We start from the raw sequence: 23,061 nt of genomic DNA, 5'->3' as shown, positions 1-23,061 counted from the left end.
CGAGGGAGTCTTTGGCATAGAAACCTTCTGATGCAGCTCGAAGTCAAATTGCATAGTTGGTAGCTGTGAAGCAGAAGGTAAGCTGCTAACCATCGTTTTAACAAGAAGATCTTTATTAAGGGTTTCTCCCCCTCCGCAAACACAAGGACAGCTGTGTTTCCCCCTAAATTATCCTTCAGTTGCTGTGCTGAAGCAGAGAGCAGGAGCTGCCGTTACAAATGAGAATCGATTCAAAGGAAACGCGAACAGAACACTTTTTTTTGTCAAGTTGAGACAAGAGCAGAGGTCTGGTTCTCGCCCCACCCTGGTGTCCTCTTTTTTTAGCCAGAGTCGCCCCCAAATTCTCCTGCTCTGGGCTGCATTTTTGGCATGTGCCTGGGGACAGTCTGTCAGACCTAATTAACCTTCCTACAAGCTGTGTTACGTGCCTCTCTAGGGGTCCCAACCCAAGATCAAGCTCCCATTGTCCTAGGCACACTGCAGACACCATCTGAGATGGAGCTGGCCCACAGGAGTTTCCAACCTGGACTGATAAGACACAAAGTGTGGGGAAGGGAAACTGAGGCACAAAGGAGGAATGTGATTTTCCCACGGTCACACAGAGGGTTGGCAGCACTGCTGCAGGTCACTCGATTTCCCACCCCAGCCCCAGAACTACATGCAACTTTTCTTCCTGTTCCCCGCTCTGACCCCCATGTCCTGTGCTAACGAAGTACAGCATTTCAGGGCCTGATCCCAGCCGACAAGCGGGCACAGGGTAGCCTGTCTGTTTTCCAAGCGCGCACGTTGCCATAGAGAACTTTGACTGAAACAATAAGAAGAAATGACCTACACTTCTCCTTATATTAAACAGGGAAAGGGATTAAAAACTGAAACCCGCCGAGATATGTTTATTCATGCGCCCTCTTACAACCAAATATAATAATTGTCTGTTAATTGCAGTTTCAGCCCCCACCTCAGACTTCGACATGTGAAACAGCAATCAGCGGCTCCCGTTTAATCCACCTATTATGTTGACTAATTAACTTTGCTCGACAGTTTATTTCTTCCTCCATTATCAGCCCCTGTCAGCCGCAAGCACACCGCCGCACAGGGGAACCTCAGCCCTCTTGATTGATCACCGATAGATTGACATGCAGATTAATTTAATTAGAATCACCTCACTTGAGAAATGAAAGACAATGGCAAGGGAGCTAATAGATCTGCTCTTCTAATGAGGCAAGCCTCCAGAGCCGGGGCAGCGGTTTTCGGATTTATTTGGCAGAATCCCCCCGTGGCTCTGAAAGGCTCTTGCTTTAATTGTTCTTGGTTTTGAGAGGCTTTAGCCTCTGAAGAGGTTGAAATGCTTGACAAGGATTGGCAAACATTGCTTCAACTATCCCAGGAAGCCGGGCCTGCTCAGACTGGGTGGCGAAGGATTGCGCACGGCCATCCCGTCCCTTGCATGGGATAGAAAGGAAATAAAGCTACAAACGTTGCCATTCCACCTCTTCCTCACCCCCCTACGAACATTTAAACCTGCAACATTAGGCAAATGGTTAAACTGTCCTTCTCCAGGCAAGGACACTTTTGTCTTTAAACGGGAGACTACAAAAGAGCAGCTGGCATTTCAAGATCTCTGACACTGTCCATCAGAAATGTCCTTCTGCCCTGGATTTTTTTAAAACAAATAAATATTATTCAACTACAGAGAGCTCTTACAGACAGCGATTTGGGGGGAAAGGCTGCCCCAAACTACAGAAGGTAAACACTTATGCATTCCCACAAGTGGAGGAAAGCATGGCCCACATGTAAAATCCCACATGGATTTCAAAAGTTATTTTTCCTTTTCCCTCACAAGGAGCAGAATCAAATTTTGGCTGTTGGCATTAAACTGGCACGTAGTTGATGGGTGCACAAAGGAGACAGTAACCATTGTGAACCCTTAGGGACAAGGGGAAAATACGAAGTGTCACTTCTGATAGCCCCATTGACTTCTATACCAGCTCATTGACTTTTGTGTTCCCTGTTGTTGGGAAAGGGCCAAGCACATCTAAGCTGAAAATAAAATAAAATAAAATAAAATAAAATAAAATAAAATAAAATAAAATAAAATAAAATAGCAACTGCAGCTGAATTTCAATTTCTGAGAACTTCAAAAGCTTCAAATGTTTTGTCCTCACAAATTGGCCCCAATCCTGCAAATACTTATGCAGGGGCTTCACTAGGGGTCACAGTGGACCACAAGCTAAATATGAGTCAATCGTGTGACACTGTTGCAAAAATAAAAAAGCCAACATGATTCTGGGATACATTAACAGAAGCGTGTGAGCAAGACACGAGAAGTCATTCTTGCACTCTACTCTGCACTGATGAGGCCTCAGCTGGAGGATTGTGTCCAGTTCTAGGCACCAGACTTCAGGAAAGATGTAGAGAAATAGGAGAAAGTCCAGAGAAGAGCAACAAGAATGATTAAAGGTCTAGAGAACATGACCTATGAAGGAAGACTGAAAGAATTGGGCTTGTTTAGTTTGGAAAGGAGAAGACAGAGGGGACATGATAGCGGTTTTCAGGTATCTAAAAGAGTGTCACAAGGAACAGGGAGAAAAATTGTTCTCCTTAGCCTCTGAGGATAGGACAAGAAGCCATGGGCTTAAACTGCAGCAAGGGAGGTTTAGGTTGAACATTAGGAAAAGTTTCCTACCTGTCAGGGTGGTTAAACACTGGAATAAGTTGCCGGGCGGGGGGGGGGGGGATTGTGGAATCTCCATATCTGGAGATATTTAAGAGCAGGTTAGATAGACATCTATCAGGGATGGCCAACCCGTTCCGGACGAAGAGCCAAGATATTAGTGGATCCAGCGTGAAGAGCCGGGGCAAAGTTGTAGAGGAAAAAGAAGGCCTGCCCCTTTAAGAAGCGCGAGAAGCACGTTTCTATGCTTTCTGGCCTCAGCAGGTTCCCGCCGGTCACCACCATATTGGAAGCACCAGACGGCTCTCCTGCCCCGATGAGCACAAGGGCGCCGGGGCGGCTTCGCAAGCCACACTGATGGGGTGAGGGAAAAGCCGCATGCGGCTTGCAAGCCGCTGGTTGGCCATGGCTGGTCTAGATGGCACTGGGTCCTGCCATGAGTGCAGGGAACTGGACTTGATGACCTCTCGAGGTCCCTTCCAGTTCTAGCGTTCTATGATTCACTTTGAACATGCGGGAAGTCCCACTGAAGTCAATTAAGTTAAGGGCCTGCTGAAAAGTTACGCCTGGGAGCACTTCCAGGATCCAGTCCTAAAAGTCTATCTAAAGTTAAAAACACAGGTTGAACCTCTCTCGTCCAGCACTCTCTCGATCGGCAACATCTGTGGTCCAGCATGATTTTAGTTAGCCGGTGTGATGTAGTGCTGGTGGCTATGCTGGGCAGTGGGCTGTGGGTGACCTCCACTGGCGGCTATTTGTAGCACGGCCCAACAGGACAGTGGATGAGTCACTAGGAAAGGGTCTCACAACCTGTCTGACCAGTTGTTTTTTTATATATATATATATATAAAATGGAGATCACCTATCTCCTAGAACTGGAAGTGACCTTGAACAGTCATCGAGTCCAGTCCCCTGCCCTCTCAGCAGAACCAAGTACCATCCCTGATGAATTTTTGCCCCAAATCACCTCCGCAAGGATTGAACTCACAACCCTGGGTTTAGCAGGCCAATGCTCAAACCACTGAGCTATCCTCAGAAGTGAACACAGGGAGCCAGACAAAGAGAGGAAGGCAGAGACCATCCCCTGGTTGGGGGGTAGGGCTGGAGGAGAGTTTTAGTTTTCTGTCTGGTATCATGGAGGAAGCAGCCTAAACAAGGGGCTGGGATTTAGGGGCCCAGTCTCCCCCATCTCAAGGGGGGCTGAGGCATCCTAGGCCTGCCCTGGAACCAGATGACATCTGTGCTGTGCTGTATCCTGGAGAAGCAATAAACTCCCTCTGTTCTACTGGCTGGTGGAGTCTGTTCGTGCCACTACGGAGGTGCAGGATTCGGGAGAACCCCAACGCACCACCACAGCTGGATATCCACTTTTCGTGGGTGTGGCCAAGTTTCCTGCAGTCCCATCAAGTTTGTTTATAGCCACCAGTGTCCTGTGCTGGTATTTAGCTGTAATTGACCCCTCAATGTCCTCTAAGAGCCCAGTAAGCGGGAGAAAAGTTGGTCATGCTACTCCCTCCCGTGGTCTGGCAAATTCTCTGTTTCTGCACCATTCAGGTCCTGAAGGTGCCAGACTAGAGAGGTTCAACAGGTGCTAGTTTAGGGCCCAAGTTGGCAACATTTTGTACCTGCAAGTAACCTCTCTCACATAAGAACTCCTAACATTGGAGTAAACGCTACCCACCGGAGCAGCTCCTATAATGTCTCTTACTCGTGTGACTGAGTCGTCACAGGATCAAGCCTTTATAATATTTTCCCTTCAGGTGTTGGAACCTGTTGAATGGATCCATTTTGATTTGCAGAGCAGGACCTCCCTGCCTACCTCTTGACCACGGTGCTTGAATTACTGCACAGAGACCACATCAGAGGGGTTCTTTGGAGTCGTTAGCAGACGAAACTATAAAAGGAATCACCGTGAAAATCTGTTTCCAGTGTCAGGAAATGCAGAAAAAAAAAGTGGTTACCCTGGGGGTCTGTCTGAAAAAAAAATGATTATTCATAGTGCACCTGTAAAAAGCGGCACACATGCTCTGATTCTTAAAATACACAATTTTCTTAATGTAAGTGCTTTGTTTTGCTAGGCATGAAAAAAAGGACCTTGCACACATGCGCAAGCTAAATATTAATGCTGGGACTATGTAGGAATTAAAAAAGAGACTGCATTTGTTATGCAATGCAATGATATACTTGGACTTTTTCAGAGGACATAAAGGCTTAGAAGGCAGGCTTCGATTTTTAATCTAAAACTACAATACTGAATTTGAAATGATGGAGACATGTTCAGGTCAGAGCACGTGCTCAAACTAATTTATGGAGAAATCGTAAAATCGGGGAGCGGGGAATCGAACTAGATGCGGAGTGAGCAGCGAGAGAGCCGCAGAACACAGACGACAGCATGGGGGGGAGGGAAAGGCATACTTCAGTTTAATAAATGATTAACGAGGTGCTGACATATGAATGTAAACATGGGAACATGCAGATCTGCCAAATCGCAAACCTTTCCAAATTTTGTCCACAAAACACATTTTTAATTTGGATCAGGCAAATACGGAAAATGATTTTGAGCGTTAGCTTCAAGCCTTCATAGATTTCTAATCTAAACCCTGGATCCCTCCCTCACCTCACCCCCTGACATTTTACAGCTTTTTTCTGCCAGCCGGCACGTTCATTGGCTCTACACTGCAGACTGACAGCAAGTTCTTCTTGCCATTAAATAGTTCAGCTGTGAATATTTTTGGGAGGTAAGTTAAAGAACCTTCTGAAACCAGAATGTTCGAAATCAGACTGTTTATCCCAGTTAATGCTGGGCCTGTTTATTTGTTATGGTGCTTCACCTAATATGTCAAAATTAAGCATTGCTGACTCCTCGTTTTTAACCACAGCCCATTAAGCTCTGCTCACTGATTAATACATAACATGTTCCTTGCGCTTTCAGTTTTCTTCGTTTCCTTGGCCGGGCCCTGATATTTTAGTTTATACCCCAGATACCTAATGGCAAAGGCTGCAAAAATTCAGTGCTGATAATTTATAGGTTTGAGAGGTCTCTTGCTGCCATGTGCTTAAGGCCTTTGGCTTTGGGATTCACTAATTGGATTTTATATCTTATTTCTTCACACAGTGCACAGTCAACCTGTGGAACTCCTTGCCAGAGGATGTTGTGAAGACCAGGACTTGAACAAGGTTAAAAAAAAAGAACTAAATAAATATGATAGAGGTCTATAAAACCATGACTGGTGTGGAGAAAGTAAATAAGGAAAGTTATTTACTTGTTCCCATAACATAAGAACCTGGGGGTCACCAAATGACATTAATAGGTAGCAGGTTTAAAACAAACAAAAGGGAAGTTTTTCTTCATGCAAAGCACAGTTAACCTGTGGAACTCCTTGCCAGAAGATGCTATGAAGGCCAGGACTTTAACAGGGTCTAACTAAGAGATAAATTCATGGAGGACAGGTCCCTCAATGGCTGTTAGGTTGTGTAGGAATGGTGTTTGTCAGGGGCTGGGAATGGGCGATAGGGGAGGGGGTCACTTGATGGTTCCCTGTTCTGTTCACTCCCTCTGGGGCACCTGGCATTGGCCACTGTGGGCAGACAGGACGCTGGGCTAGATGGACCTTTGGTCTGACCCCGCCTGGCCGCTCTGCTGTTCCTGAGCCCCTGCTGCCTATTGGATGTCCTGACAAAAAGGGATAGGAAAACAGCCTTGTTTCCATCCCCAGTGGAAGGCCATTTTTGCAATTCTGGGAACTCAGCTAGTCCTTGCCTCAGCGAGATACTGGCGTTAAGCACAGGCTGAAGTGAGATTACTCACCGGCTTGAAATGAGGCACAACCACGGTGCGGAATTGGGGTTATAGATCACAATGCTGCTTTCCAATTCCTCCCCTGCTCCTCCAGTTTTCTCTCTCCAGGGACAGACCCTCACACGTCCCACCTCCATTATCTGGGATGCGTGAAGCATTATTTGGGTCTCTTATGCAGATTTGCAGCAGGACACAAGTGGCTACAAGTGGCAGCATCCCATTAAGGCAAGTTAGCAGCCTCAGATGGGGGGCGGGTGAGGGTTGCAGTAACCACATCAGAGACCGTGATAACGTGCTAGTGACTTTCCGGGTTTGCATGGCGGGGGGGGATTAAGCGGTGACTTGGCCACCAAAGTTGATTCCCCATGAAACCTGACAGCAGACGCTTGCGAGCAGCCTGCCGGGGTCTGCAGGTGACACGAGCACACCGAAAAGCTTTTCGGCTCTGGTGGCGGTTTAGTGCAGAGCTGGGGCAGGAGGGCACTGGGGGTACATCTAGACTATGTTCTTTTTTTCGACAGGAGAGATGCAAATTCGGCACTAATTTGCATATCTTCTTCCGATCGCTTTTTCAAAAGAGTTTTTTTTCCAAAAGTCAAAGCAGTTCAGAGGGGTTTTTTTGAAAGAACCCTGCACACCTCGTTTTTTAAGGAAGAAGGGTTCTTTCGAAAAAGGGGGGTTCTTTCGAAAAACCTCCATCTAAACAGCTTTCACTTTCGAAAAAACGCTTTTGAAAAAGCGATTGGAAGATGATATGCAAATTAGCACCAAATTTGCATATCTCCTTTCAAAGAAGAACGTAGTCTAGATGTACACTGGATCAATAGGGGCTGGACCCCCACAATGGGACTACTGAGGGGAGCAGATATAGATGACGCAGAGGCCGGACGGAGACCCAGCTACGTTCCCATGCTCGTGCGGGAGCAAGCAGGACCAGGGGTGGAGGAACATCAGCCCAGGCCATAGGGAGCAGATAGGGTTGGCTCTTGTCTCCCTAACTTCTGTTACGTAGCCACGCTGGCTATGGCCGGCGTACTGGGACCCCGCAGGAGTCCCGCGGAACATGCCTCCAGACAGCCAGGCCAGCTGCCCATTCACGTGACCCTCAGGCCCAGCCCAAACCCCACCCTTCAGCTACTCTGGAGCCCTGTGGAAACACTTGGCCCAGGAGAGGGCCAGGCACGTGTGTGCCAGTGGCCAGGCTGGGGGAGACATGGCTAGAGGGATGGGGTGCCAGCAAACAGATGCCAGCCACCGCGTGGGTAAAAGGGAGAGAACAGGGCACCAGCTACCCAGGCTGGCAGGGGGCATTCGGCCCTGGGGGCCAGCTCCCAGAGGTGGGCAGAGCCGACAGAACACCAGGCCCCAGCTGCCACCGAAATGCCATAGGAACAGCCTGGCTACTCGTGTCTGCCAGCTGCGTCTCAGGAGGTCCCATCCCTCCCCACCCATGTTCCCTGTACGCTAAGCGCTTGGGCAGCCCCCCGGGAGAGATTCAGGTGCCGCCCAGTTGCTTGCCGGCAGCATGGTGGTGCACATCTGCACATGCCCGGGCGCACCTAACAAAATGTGTTCCGCACATGGAAGGGGAAAAATGGAAGGACTATTGCTCCCCGTCCTCTCCCTCTGCCCTCTCCTGTCACTGGAAGCTGCTCACTCGCTCCCATAATGCCATCTAATCACATGTCGCGTTGCGACCGCACGTCACTCCCGGTTGCGCTGGAATGGAAGACGTGAAGCGTGGCGGCGGCAGGCCTCAAGCCGCAGAGCGGTTAAACACGTGACGACATTTGGGCTCCCGCGGCAGCCTGAGCGCCACGACCCTCCCTCCCCCCAGGCTCCTGAAACACACTTGAGGACAAGACCCCCTCGTGCCTTTCCACACGTGGGCCTACGTGAGGGGTTCGCACACGGCTGCACAAACCAGCCGACCTCCCCCACCCCCGCGATAACATAATGGGCTAGTGAGTCTCCAGCGGTAAAACCCCCCCGGGGAGGAAAGAAAGAGGAAGGGAGCTCAGGGGCAGGGGAGCCGAGAGTTTTCCCCACAGGTGGCCCCGGCCCTTTTAGGGGCCCAGCAGCCCCGAGCCTCCTGAAATCACCAGGCCCTGAGGCATCTGCTCCCCTTGTTGCCCCCAGCAACGGGCCTGCTCAGGTCGCGTTAGCCTGGTGTATCCCGGTCTCTGTCTGGGCCCCCACCTCCACCCCGTGCTGCTCCACCCACGGCCGGGCCAGGGCACGTCTGCCGCCCAGGCGTCCCTTTCCGGGCAGACCAGGGAGATCAGCCCCAAAGAAGAACCCGTCCCCACTGGACAGCAGGATCAGTGTGGAAGAAAGTGGCACAGAGCAAGGAAAGGGGGGGTTATGTTGGGTAAACTGAACTCCCCCACCTCTGCGCGGAACAGAGGGGGCCAACAGGGGAACCCAGGGATGGGCAATAATTTTCACAGGAGGGCCACTTAACGAATTTTTGTACGTGCTCATGAGCTGGCTCCACCCTGGAAGGGGAGGGGCCTAGGACTGAAGGGGCGAGGCCTGGGGCGGGGCTAGGGCAGAGGGGGCGGGGCTAGGGCAGAAGGGGCAGGGCTAGGGCAGAAGGGGCGGGGCTAGAGATTAACCTCCCCCCAGAGTTGTCTGGAGCCAGAGGGTTTGAATGAAAACCACAGCAAAGGGTTTGTGGCTCCCTGCCCCACCACTACCGCATTGCCTGGCAGCCACCTGGGGCAGTTGCAGCTATTTAAAGGGCTCCTGGCTCCAGCCCCTTCCTGAGCCATTTAAACAGGATCCCGCCGCCTGAGCCACTGCCTGGAAATTCGGTTGCATGGGCAGCAGGCTGCACATAGAAAGGGGCCAGATGCAGCCTGTGGGCCAGATCAAAGTGGTCGGTGGGTCGGATCCAGCCCCCGGGCCGCATCTTGCCCATCCCTGGAACAACCTGCCCCCTCACAGCCAGAGCGGTGGTCTAGCCAGATTTGAACAGGGTTTGGATGTTGTGTCTCCACCCGACCAGATCCCTGGGTCTCAGGTCAGTGCATCGCACCACAGTGCAAAGGAGTCTGTCCGCTAGGCTGGCCGGCTGGCAGTCAGCTGCAGTGTAGACATGCCCCCTGGGCCAGGCTTCTCCCCACATGTTCACCCCCAGGAGCCGGCTCTGCACGATCTCCCTGTGGTATTGCTCCATACCTTTCTCCCCTCGAAGAGCTCAACGAAGCCTGCGTCTCCCCCCGCTCCTGGGCCCAGCTGCTTCCCTTGTCAGAAGTTTGTTGGTCGAATGTGGGAGCATCAAGTTCAAGGAGGAAACCCAGCCATGGCGCAAGGGGGAGAAGGAACAAAACAGCAGCAGGGCTGGCATCCAACGGCTTGCCACCGGCTTTCGAAGCACACCGTACGCAGCGGCCGGTGGGGCTTTGCTCTGCTGGAAGGGATTCGTTTCTTGAAAATGGGAAGGTCACGCTAATTGACATGACCTGCGTAATTAAGCAGGCTCTGTTTACACACGGCAGCCGCGAAGCTGGCTCGGCATGACAAAATGTCTTTACCGGTGAAGAGATCAACCACCTTTCTTCTGCCCTACCTGCTCACCCACGCGGGCGCCGGCTCGCTGTTCCGAGGGAGCACGCCACGGCAGTACCATCGGAAAAGCAGCCTGCATCTTGCGAGAGTACAAAACTGGCAGGGCGTACAGCTCACCAGCCGGCTGCTTTGACAGGCCCCAGACCTGGCTGTTCATGCTAGATTGCCCTACGGCTGCGAACGCCCTTGCAGAATGCTTTTCCTTGAGGAGGACAATATATTTTTAATGAGTGGGAAATGGCAGCACTGTAGAGAGACAGGCACATGGGCTGGACATCAGGGACTCCTGCATTTGAATTCCAGTTCTGACACAGACAGGTGCATAATCTTGGTCATGTCACTTACTTTCTTGTCTCTCAGCTGTACAGCAATACTACTTATCTCCCTTGCAGGGAATGACAGGGATTAACCAGTCAGCATGTGTACAATTAAAAAGGCACGGAGTATTATTGACCCTCCTGCAATGTGTGGAACGTACAAATATGGGAGGGGATCCAGCTGGTGGAATTTTGCACAGTATTGGAAAAAGTTCAGAAAAGGGCAACAAAGATGAGGAGGGGTTTGGAACGGCTGCCATATGAAGAGAGATTAAAAAGACTGGGACTTTTCACCTTAGAAAAGAAATTAAGTGGGGGGAATAGAATAGAGGTCTATAAAATCATGAGTGGTGTGGAGAAAGTGAAAAAGGAAAAGTTATTTACTTGTTCCCATAACAGAAGAACTCGGGGCCACCAAACAAAATGAATAGATAGCAGGTTTAAAACAAACAAAAAGGAAGTTTTTCTTCATGCAACACAGTGTCAATCTGTGGAACTCCTTGCCAGAGGATGCTATGAAGACCAAGATTTTAACTGCATCCAAAAAAAGTGATACATTCATGGAGGATAGATCCATCAATGGCTATTAGCCAGGATGGGTAGGAATGGTATCCCTAGCTCTGTTTGTCAGAGGCTGGGAATGGGCAACAGGGGAGGTGTCACTGGATGATTCCCTGTTCTGTTCACTCCCTCTGGGGCATCTGGCATTGACCACTGTCAGCAGACTAGGCTAGATGGACCTTTGGTCTCACCCAGTGTGGCCGTTCTGATGGTACTTGCCCCCTTGTGACCTTAGCCAGCCTTCTGCGATGCTGCTGGCCCAAAGTTAACCCAGCCCCCTGGAGACAGAGCTGAATAAGAAACCTCATGGAGCTCACCTTCTTAAACCCCTCCCTTCCCTCCAACAGGGAACGGTCATCTCCACTAGACCCCTTCCAAACAAATACCCACTACCGGACCACATGGCTGCACCTACCCAGGGGAGGGGGGAAGGGTGTGCTTTGGGCACACATTTCCCATCACTGCCAACATTCTGCCGGCTCCAGCACCGGGGAGGAGGGGGGCAGTCTAGCTATCGCTCCCATGGCTCTCTTTACTCCCGGAGCCTGTAGGCTGGTACTGAGCCTGGTAAGAGGATGGATGGTTACAAATATTGGTACAAATACAAACTCTGTTCACCCCCCCGCCCCTCCCCCCGCACCCAACCTCGGCTCCCCTGGGGGGTGCTTACAACAGTGGGGAAGCATGAGCCCCAAAACACTCTAGTGAGGACCAGACAATGGGTGAGCGATAGGGATGTTAAATTTAGTTTAATTGACTTGGATTGTCCGTCAATTAGTCGATAAGCAGGGCACCTGCAGTGGGGTTTGCTCCCAGCGCTGGAGCTAACCCTGCTGGCTCTTAATACATTTTAAAGGCTAAAGGGCAGCACGGGGGGAGGTAGTGCGAGCCAGAAATCACCAGACATCAGCTGTCCCAGCTCGCGCCGGGCTCCCCAGCTGCACTTCTGATTTTTAAATGTATTAAGAGCTGGCAGGCCGGAGGTGCAGCATCTGGGACTGGTCACGGTCCTCTCTACCTCCCTGCCTCCCTTACCCCCACGGAGACGGTGCTGGGGGAACCGGCTTTTAAGCTGGCTCCCCCCAGCACCGGCTCCTGTTCTCCCCCTTGCTGTTTCTACTAGAGACAGCAAGGGGTGGGGAAGTGACTAGTGGAGGGACTGATCGCTTACACCCCTTGCGAGCCAGGACTGGGCCAATATAAAATTAATGCCACCTTTCAAAACCAGAACAATACATCTTTCATAGCGCAGCAAAAGACTCCGCAAAGGGAGCTTGTTTTGGATTTTTAGCAGAACCGTAGATCTGATTTTGCCACAGGACCCCCCCCTCCCCGCCAAATAAATATTGCTCACTCACTCAAATTCTTTACTGGAAGGCACACGTAGGATAGAGCAAGAGAGAAGCAGCCGTGTGATTCAACACAGCAACTGAATGGTCCCTTCTGTGTCTTCCTTTCACATTTTTATGCCCCAAGGGGAGGGTATCATCTTGAAGTCTCCTCTTGCTCAGAGCGTGAAAACCCAACAATTTCCTGCTGTCCTTTGACCTCCCCAAACCTGACAGCAGCTTGGTACATTTCAGTAACTTCCCGTTAATGACCCGCTCAGTTTGGGTCCAATTATTTCTACCCCCACAAGCTGATTCTCTGGAAAGAAGGAAGCGTGGCATACTGACCTGGAATCTCCGCATGTCTCGGGGATTTCCCGCATTTTTTAGGCAATTTTGGTTACATTTGAGAAAAAATTTCAAGAAGAACCTGTGGAGAAAAGAGAGACCATCGTTAACCACAGCGCCATGGCCAATTCCGGAGTCTGATCCAATAACACCGCACGCTATTAGCAGTCCTTACTCCCACAAGTTGTCCCTTTGAGTGGCCACATCGGTAAGGAACACACCCCTTTACCTGCCACCAGCAAAGCATTTTGGCTCTAAGGCTACATCTACACTACGAGTTTTCTCGACAAAAAATATGCTAATGAGGGACTCATTTGCATGTCATGCTCTCATTTGCATATTTTCTGCCTATTCGTTTTTGCATTGGGTTTTTTTGCGCAAAAACAAGCAGTGTGGATGTTTTCTTTTTGCGCAAAAACCCCTTTTTCCGCAAGATCACCTACCGATCTTGTGGGGAAAGGGGGTTTTGCGCAAAAAGAAAACATCCACACTGCTTGTTTTTGCGCAAAAACGGATTGGCATTGAAAATGCAAATGAGATCATGACTCATGCAAATGAGTCCCTCATTAGCATATTTTGCAGAGAAAACTCATAGTGTAGACGTAGCTTAAGAGTGACACACACACGCTTAAGAGCTTTGCTTCCTTACAGCCATGTCGTGTGCAGAATTGGTCCCTATGAAACGTGACTAGCGTCAGGGAATCCCATTCTCTCCCACAGAGCCAGGAAGTTAAAGAACACACCATTTCAATACAGCAAAGAGGGAGCACAAATATGCCGGGCAAGAAACCTTCTCTCTGCATCCGAGGTTTCATCTCCCCAGTTCATGTGTCACACGCAAACCAAGTTTGCCAACATAAGGGAAGATTGTTCGGGAGAATTTACACGAAGGAACAAACAAGCCATTGCTCAGTGTGAGGGGGGAAGTCTTGGTTAAAAAGCCCATCTCCTAGCAGAAATGAAATTGCTGCCAATAGCTAGATGCAGCTCTACGACCTCGGTGTAGATCTTTAAGAAGAGACCCTGCATTTTACAAGCCCCGCCCCCCAGAAGCAAACATTCCACTGAAAATACTTTCTTTGCTGTTATGCACCAATGGACTGTAAAGCCATAAAGACAAGTCAGTGAATAACAGTGGGTCTCACATTCTTTGCTTCCTCTTCAACAGCCAAGGTTTATCTGCCTTTTGTCCAAAATAAACTGCGGCCAGCTCTCTCCTAAAGCTTTAAAACCAGGTGCTACCAGACAGAGCATCATTATACCTGTAATAGCTGTTGATTAAGCAGGCAGAGGCTAATTTAACCGGTCTCTGCTGCTAATGATGCATTGGGGGGAGATTGTTATGGTTTTACTTAACATTGGAAAGTTAATTTTTTTGCAAGCATCCATCCTGATCCCCAGAGAGAACCCAAGGTGGCCACTATGGCCATGTCTACGCTAGGAAATTATTTCAAAATGACTACATTTGACTTCACTCCTGATTTAACAATCAAACTAGTGTGTTCACACTACTTGGAAGCCTTGAAATTAGTCTGAGGCAGGCTCTGTTATTGTGGACACGCGACGAACCCCAGGAAGCATTGGGGAGTAATTAGTTCGAATGACTCTGGGAGGAGTTATTTCAAAATAGCGACACTGACACATCCACACTACCGTTATTTCAAACGCTTTCAGAATGAGTATTATTCCATAAGGAAAGTAGGAGTACAGATTTCAAAATAAGCGGCTCATTATTTCAAAATAACGGTCTTGGTCGTGTGGACACGCCGCTTATAAATTCGACCTAAGTGGGGTTATTTCAAAATAATGCCCTAGTGCAGACCAGGGCTAAGTGGCATATCTAGCGAATGCAGAAATAAAGGAGGGCAAAATTGGGCGCATGGCCCAGAAACATTTCACTGGCCTGTTTTTCTGGCTGGTGTTCTCTGATGGCGCTCCCTCCACCCCCACCCCCACCCCCAGCTCAGCTGCATCCTAAAGAGGCCCGTTTAGCTCTTGTGTCAGCTCCTTCGCACTATAGAAACCATATTAGGCAGTGGTCACACTGACACATGTAAACGACAGGGGGCTACTTTCAGTAACAGAAATAAAAGAGACCGACCTGCTTATCAAATAATAAGCAGCCACAAGCCACTGGCGGCAGCAGTGGCGGGTCAGGGTGCCGTTTGTTTTCACTCAATTAAAGAGGGGAATAAGCCACTGCATTTTCTCATCAAGTGGGCCTGGCTGTTCGAGAAGCGAGCGCTGGGGCTATTTGTCGGGTGTGTGTCTTTTTAAGCCTCTAATGGCCAGCTGTGACAGCCAGCCTCAGATTGTGTAGAAGGAGCTGTCAGCACAAATATTGGCATCTTGAAGCCAGACAACTGCTTGCCACCAGCCGCAGGTTTGTTCTCGTGCCAGACTGGATTTTGAGAGACAAGCAAATAGGGCATTAATTCCGCCAAAGCAAAACGAAATGCAGGGAAGAGTTCAGGATCTTACACTTCACATGGTGGCTTTCCTGTCAACAGCCCATCATTTAGCTCATGAGCTATGAAGGGCACGGACATTAGATCCCTCCTGCCCTAAGCTAGCCCTGTCATGCGGAATGCTGGCAGAATAGCGAGACCACCCCTCCACGGGAGCTCGCTGGCTGAAATAAAAAGCCCGGCCATCTGTTGGGAGGCAAAGACGTCCCCTGTCAGCTGGTGCCTGGAGCCTCAAACAGGCCCTTATGTGGCAAAGTCTCTCAGAACCGCTTATTCTTTAGGGAAAAGTCAGCTTTGCCCCAGGGTTTTGCTAGAGAATTCTTCAGAGTTTTCCAGAATGTAGGAGCCAAGCAGCTGACTGCTTTGGCTGGAGCTTCCCTCAAGGAATATATAACCGGGAAGGGGGGAGGGAGAGGTAACAGTTAAAAATATCTGCGCCGAGGGACGGAGTCAAACGTGCACACACAGAAAATATTGATCATGCTAACTTTGCAAGGCGTGTCAACCCAGGGGCGCGTGTGCCTGTGCATGCTGATCAACTTTAAAGTCCCCTTTCCCTCCCAAAAAAATAAGGGAAGCTCTAAACCAAGCCCTATCAAATCTCTAAGCTGAACAAGCAACGTCGTTCTCTTGTTTTATAAGCTGGTGCCAAAAGCTCCAAACACCTACATGAAACACAACAGCTTGGCTCTGCAACGTCTAATTCCAACGCGACAAAATGTTTACCATCCATAACATGGGTGAGTCTCGCTTCAGATCAATGGGGGTATGTCTACACTACCCCGCTAGTTCGAATAGCGGGGTAGTGTAGACATACCCTGGGTGTTCTCCCTCCCCCCCCAGAAGCTGAAGAAGCATTGAGGTCTGTTTAGTTAGTTCTAACAAGCCCCCCAAAACGGGCGACACTTGTAAACTCCAAGGAAATGATTTATAAAACAACCAACCAGCCATTGCATTTTGGAGAGGAACTGTCAAGGCACAGAGTTCACATCTTATCATTTCTTTTGCTTTGTTTTAAAACAGAAATCAACGGCTCCAATCTTGTGTTCTTATTCCACCGAGAAACCAACCAACATACAGCCTAAGTGTGGTCTCTACGCTTTCATCTGAAGACGTGCTCAGTGCCCATAAAAGCTCGCGGTCCCCGCTACATGTCTGGTTCGTCTCTAAGGTGCTGCTAGACGATTGGTTGGTTTTTAAGCTCTACCTACAGGAAGGTCCCGTGAGTCGTTATACCCTAAGCTGTGAGAAACGTGGGTTTGGTTCCTGGCCAGTGATGTGCCTAGCACCCAGTTCGGCACAAATCTCCATGATCCGCCTGAGTTGGATGGCACAGGTGAAATGGAGGGCAGAATCTGACCCCGTGTTACTTGGCTGTGAAGAGAGAACCTCTGCCTGTCATGCTGACAAACACTCCCTCCCAGTTACCACGCACTCCCTGGTGTCTGGGTCCATCTGCTGCCCCTTGTCCTAGACCTGCTCTTTGGGACAGAGCCTGGTTTTGTTCTGTGATTTGTACAGCGCTTAGCACAATGGGGTACCAGTCCATGACTGAGATGCCAAGGCTCTGCAATAATACAAACAAGAGAAAATGGGGGACAGGAGGAAAATCAAAGGGGGCTCGGTGGGCACGTGGTTTAAAACTCAAGGGTGTTCTAGTGATCAAAGAATCATCAGCTCTGCTACATTCTCCAGCCTGAACCTCGTCCTGCCTCCTTGCTCTGCAAGACGTCCCCATGGTAAGAGATCGACCGGCGGGAGTGATGAGAAACGTAACTTACGTGTGTATTTGTTTACATCTAACTGCTGCTGCTGACAGAAACCAAGTATTGGATATTTGTTATTGCAGACTCAACCTCTCTCGTCCAGCCTTCTCTAATCCGGCAACATCCGTGGTCCGGCATGATTTTAGTGAGCCGGATGTCATGAATCATAGAACCCTAGAGCTGGAAGAGACCTCAGAAGGTCGTCAAGTCCAGCCTCCTGCCCAAGGCAGGACCAATCCCAACTAAATCAACCCAGCCAGAGCTTTGTCAAGCCAAGACTTAAACACCTCTAGGGATGGAGACTCCACCACTTCCCTAGGTAACCCATTCCAGTGCTTCACCACCCTCCTAGTGAAATAGTTTTTCCTAATATCCAACCTGGACCTCTCCCACCTCAACTTGAGACCATTGCTCCTTGTTCTGCCATCTGTCACTACTGAGAACAGCCTCTCTCCATCCTTTTTGGAACCTCCCTTCAGGAAGTTGAAGGCTGCTCTCAAATCCCCCCTCACCCTTCTCTTCTGCAGACTAAACAGACCCAACTCCCTCAGTCTCTCCTCCTAGGTCATATGCTCCAGCCCCCTCATCGTTTTGGTTGGCCGCCACTGGACCCTCTCCAACGCGTCCACATCCTTTTTGTAGTGGGGGGGGGCAGAACTGGACACAATGTCCAGATGTCCACTGACCATGGGTGTGAGTTTCCCTCAGTCCCAGAAAGTTCGTTTACAGCCCCCTGTCCTGGCTCTCAGTGTTCCGGGCTGTTATTTAGCTCTGATTTACCCTCCATGTCTTCTCAGAACCCCTTAAGCAGTGGAAGGTTTGGAAATGCTGCTAGACCATATTGGCCTCCTGTGCTTCGGCAAATTCTGTTTCAGCACCAGTCAAGTCCTGAGGGTGCCAGACTAGAGAGGTTCGACCTGTACTACTTCCAACACCCCTCGGTCCAGCCCCACTGTCCCCCTGTTGTGTTGCAAAAATCAGCGCCCCCTGATTTCCGGGGCATCTACCTCAGGCTTTTTACAGTTAAACAAAGCTCATTTGCTGCCCTGCCCCTCCCCTGACACAACACACATGGATTAATACAGCCAACGGCTCCAACCCACTGGGACCGACCCTGCTGTAGCACTGCTCTACGCATCTCTGCGTCACTGCTCTGCGTGTGCCAGCGGCACACCCACTGGACACTTCCCGCCCACCCCCGCACCCGTCAGGGAGCTGAGAAGTGCTCCAGGAGGGCTGCCAGAAACCAAGGGCCAACGCCCTGCACACAGTTATTTGAAAGGCTCCCACAGTGAGTCGCACGACTGCTCCCAGCGCGAGGGTCCCGGGGGTGCTCGTCAGGCCCATGCGAGCCCCTCGTGCCCACTGCTCTTCTGGAGGAAGTCACACTGGCCTGCAGATTCTCTGAGCACCGTGCTGGACTTGTGTCTCATCGGGGTCCCCATGCTTGCAGGCTGCTCTTGGGCCTGCCTTTTGCAGCAACTGCCGTCCTCCCCCTGACCAGTCACATCATTGCCCCTCCGAGCTTCTCCCTCCGAGCTTCTCCCCCCCAGCTCCCCAATCTCAGTCCTTCGCCCCTCAGTCATTGCCCACCTTGCTACTTCCTGCTGCTGAACCCTTCCTCTGCTGGAGAGGACCCCTCTCTTGGCCAGACATCCCAATGCCCCCAAAAAGAGCCAACACAAAAGCTTCCGAGGGGAAGCCACGTTCGTCTGTAACTGGAAAAACTTAAAGAACGACGACTATTCTAGCAGCACCTTAAAGTCTAACCAACCATGTAGATGGGACCATGAGCTTTTGTGGGCACAGCCCACTTCTTCAGATGACTGGAGTACAGGCAGTCCCCGGGTTACGTACAAGATAGGGACTGTAGGTTTGTTCTTAAGTTGAATTTGTATGTAAGTTGGAACTGGCACATATTGTAGGGGAAACTTTAGCCAAACATTTCTCCAGAGCTCAGTTTTATTCTCCCACACCTCACTTCCCTCAGTCCTTTATTCTCAAGCTGAGGTGTCTGCTGAGAAAAACCGCTCCGCGTCTCCCTAGTCTGCTGGGGGGGCGCTAGCTTCGCGTCTCCCTGGTCTGCTGGGGGGAAGCAGCTAGTGTGGGGTTGCCTCACCCCGTTTGTAAGTAGGGATCCGATGTAAGTCGGATCCATGTAACCTGGGGACTGCCTGTATTAGAAGTCCCGATCCAAGAACACAGGGAAGGGTTGGAACTTAACTTCATTTACACGTTTAATTCTTATCAGAGTGGAATGAACAGAGATATTGCCTGGCTCGCACACGACCTTCCACATCCCAATGACTTAACTCACCAACCAAACAATGGAGGTGCAAATTGTTCTTATCAGCCTCCTGTAACTACTTGACCAGTCCAGTCACTGTCTTGTCTCCTTTTTTTTTTTTCCCTTTCCCCCCTTCCATTATTTATTCTTGGATCTGGAATTTTAATACTCCTGTCATCTGAAGAAGTGGGTTGTGCCCACGAAAGCTTATGATGCCGTCTACATGTTTTGTTAGTCTTTAAGGTGCTACTAGACTATTCCTTGTTTATTACATTTTTTCAAAGCAAAAGAGATGTCTAGCATGGAGGTCGCAGTAGAGACTTGGAACCCCTATGACAGACAGAAGTCCTCTTCTGCTTCTTATTGGGTATCTGTCCATTACTATCTGCCCTGAGCCTCCGTGGTTTCCCATCTACTGGCCAGTTTGATCAGACACGTTGGTCGACTGCTCTTCAACCATGCACACCCAGGACACCCCGCTCTGCCTTTCCACCCTCCCTGGGGTGACCTCTGTCCTTGAACAGAGATGGCAGAGTAGTTTCTGCCCATGAGAGGAAACAATATACTTTAGCACCGCACAGTCGCCAGTTCCTTTGCAACAGAGAACCATCTCTGGACCCAAACATCAGTTACAACACAGAGAGGTCTCCAATGAGTCTGGATTTTGCTTTTCCACACAGGTGTGTAATATTGTTGTGAATGGCCTTAGCTGACAGCTTCGTTTTCCTATGTAGGCCCTTCCCACTTCTGCATGCATCAAGCTATTCTTGACTTTTTTTTTCCAATGACTTTGTGTAGGCGTTTATAGCCCCCCTCCATTCTGCCACCGGAGTCTACTGGAGCAACCCAATAGCTGCTCTCACACTATTACAAGGCCAATCTTTCCCCTCAGGTGGAGATGAGGAACCCCCACGGGGTCGGATTCTACTGCAAGACCTACAGCACGAGACGAGCTGCTTGTCTCAACATAATAACAGGCCCACAGCTAGCTTCACGCATCTGTGGGAAGAATTCGGTTACAGATTAAGAAAAACCCACTCCGGAGAAGTTCCTGGAAGGCTTTGTGCATGGAATAAACCATCCTACATTTTAGAGCTTGCACTGAAGGGCAAACGCAGTAAAACAGTTCATTAGGTAACAGCTTGTACATCATTCTTTATTATGCAAAGGATTGTTATAAATCCAAGCAGCCCAGTCTGACTTTCACAAGTCCTGGAAAATTGGGGGTGGATCAGTCCCCTCACTGCCACCAGACACAGAACAACAACAAAAATAGACGTAAGATAAAGCATTAAATACAAACCCCCTGTTTACACCTTTAGGCTGTGTCTAGACTGGCCAGTTTTTCCAGAAAATCAGTCGCTTTGCCGGAAAAACTTGCCAGCTGTCTACACTGGCCACTTGAATTTCCGCAAAAGCACCGACTTCCTACTGTAAGAAATCAGTGCTACTTGCAGAAATACTATTCTGCTCCCGTTCAGGCAAAAGTCCCTTTTGTGCAAAGCTTTTGTGCAAAAGGGCTACTGTAGACAGCTCAGACTTGTTTTCCGCCAAAAAGCCCCGATCACGAAAATGGCGATCGGGGCTTTTTTGCGGAAAAGCGTCCATGCCAATCTAGACGCTCTGTTCCAAAAATGCTTTTAACGGAAAACTTTTCCATTAAAAGCATTTCCAGAAAATCATGCCAATCGAGACGCAGCCTTATTGTCTGTTGAAGATAGGACAAGAAGCAATGGGCTTAAATTGCAGCGAGGGAGGTTGAGGTTGGACATTAGGAGAATCTTCATACCTGTCAAGGTGGTTAAACACTCGGATAAATTGCCCAGGGGGGTGTGCAATCTCCATCACTGGAGATTTTAAGGGCAGGTTGGCTAGAGATGATGATGTAGATGGTGCTTGGTCCTGCCGTGAGGGCAGGGGACTGGATTGGATGACCTCGGGTTCTACGAGTCTATAAGCTATTTGGAGAGCTTATGCCAGGCACGGTAATAAGAATGAAAGCTCTTCCCCTGGCCTCTGGCTGTGAAGTACCTGAATACAGACTGCGTTTACAGCCAGCAAAGCTCCCTTGTCCTTTGAAAGGAGCCACCTGGGTGTGCCTCAGAGGAAGCTGCCCTTTGGCTAGTGTCGTGCGCCCAAGTGAAAGGCTGCTCCCAAGACTACAGGCCTGACCCAAGGCAAGTAGGACTTTTCTCCTCAAGCAATCCCACCAGCATGGCTCACAGGCAGCGCAGGTCAGAAAATGAGTTTCATTCCCCCGTATTGGAAACAAACAACACAATTATTTTTGTCCAGATTTTTTTACGTTACAACAAAAATTTAAAAAACCAAGAAAAGCAGAATTCAACCCAAGCTGGAACAGCTCAATTCAGAAATGCCACCGTAGTGCCTCATGCAGCCATTCTTCTGTCAAGGTTGGCCTCCTTCATCGGACTCCACCCTCCCACAATGCACTTCTCCCCGGCCTTGTCCCCCATGTTTCTTCCTTTCTTTTGTCCTTCTTCTCAGTGGATTCCCTCCTAACAAACCCGAGTCCTCCGCCATTTGCTGACCATCCCATTGTGTGTTATTCCCCCTTATCTGCCTTTTCTATTTACACTGTAAGTCCGTGCTCCGAAAACCTGTCCATTCTCCTATTTTTCTACAGCCATGCTAAGCCCAGCCAGGTCACATTCTTGGTTGGCCCAGGTAGGGTTGCCAGAAGGTTTAACCAAAAATACCGAACACCGTCCCCTCCCCCCCCCCAAAAAAAGAAAAAAAACACCGGGGAAAAAATTCTGTTGAGAAAAAAAAGGGGGGAGGGGAGACTAACGTCGTTGTGCAAAATAAAATGAAATGAAATAAAATAAAACATGGTCCCTTTAAGAAATGCCTTTGAAGCTTTTTTGGCTTTAACAGTCTGCCAGCGGCTGGCGGCCATCTTGTTTTCCTGCTCCGAGTCAGAAAACAGCTCCCCTGCAGAACCAGGTAAGCGGGCGGGAGCGGGGCCCGGTTGCTGAGTGTGTTGTAGGGTTGCCAGGTGTCTGGTATTTTTGCCTCCTGGCAGGGAAAAAAATCTGAAAATACCAGATAATTTAGGTGTCTGGTATTTCCTGGATTTTTTTTTCTTTTTTACCAGACACAAGGCGAAAATACGGGACTGTCTGGGTCAATACCAAACACCTGGCAACCGTAGGCCCAGGATACAAAACAAAAGGAAAATACACAGGATTTGACCAGGGGAGTTTGCAGGCCCACATGGGAGGGTTATACATTAAAAGCAAACTTTCTTAAAAACAATAAGGATCTGAGTGGGGAGCAAAACCCACCCTCTCTCCATCTCAACCCTGTGGGAGATTTAAGGGAATTCATACACAGAGGGCTAATGCGAGGACTTGCTCTTCCATTGCCACAATAAATACATCAGTGAAAGGGGAATAAATAGTTGGACAGGGAAGACCAGCCTTCCCGATGCGGAAGAAAAGCTTGTTTGTTCCCGGCACATTGGCGGAATTGTGCGAGAACAGTTCAGCCATGTGAAAATATGACAGTGGTGAGGGTGCCAAGCTCAGCGAGACCCGTGGCCATCCAGGGAGCGAGTGCTGCTTGCACTCCGCAAACCTGTCAGAGGGCAAACAAAACGAGCCCCAGGTTTAAGCGCCGGGTAATACGAGACTCTGGGAGAAGGCTTTTCCAGGTGTCCGGCTCACTGTAAAATGAGCAAAACCTCCAAAGTACAAACAGCAGTGTCATATCTTTGCAGTGGGCCATCAGAGGAAAGAATTTCACGGCCACTGCAGCCCGGTACTGTTAATGAGCGAAGATAGCCCGCGGGTTGTCCAAAGTTTTCCCTACCACGCACACACACCCCTCCCCCGCAGGGTAAATATGTCCGTGTGTTATACAATTTGATTTTTACTCATATTACCGGAATCACGTTGTAGTCATATTTTAAAAGACTCAT

The 23,061-nt window shown here is 49.6% G+C and overlaps 1 protein-coding gene across 8 annotated transcripts in view; it reads right to left on the bottom strand.

Moving 5' to 3' along the window:
- Nucleotides 1-23,061, bottom strand: part of EBF1 (EBF transcription factor 1) — a 347,143-nt gene that overhangs the window by 115,678 nt on the left and 208,404 nt on the right. For all 8 annotated transcript variants that reach the window (XM_075900634.2, XM_075900635.2, XM_075900636.2 and 5 more), the window contains exon 7: nt 12,598-12,679. In XM_075900634.2, coding sequence (XP_075756749.1) covers nt 12,598-12,679 — 82 coding nt within the window. The remainder of the gene's footprint in view (nt 1-12,597; nt 12,680-23,061) is intronic.

This window comes from Pelodiscus sinensis, chromosome 16, assembly GCF_052426305.1.
Source record: "Pelodiscus sinensis isolate ZL-2025 chromosome 16, ASM5242630v1, whole genome shotgun sequence".
NCBI lineage: Eukaryota > Metazoa > Chordata > Testudines > Trionychidae > Pelodiscus > Pelodiscus sinensis.
The sequence above is the reverse complement of the archived record's forward strand: the minus strand, read 5'-3'. Positions and strand labels throughout refer to the sequence as shown.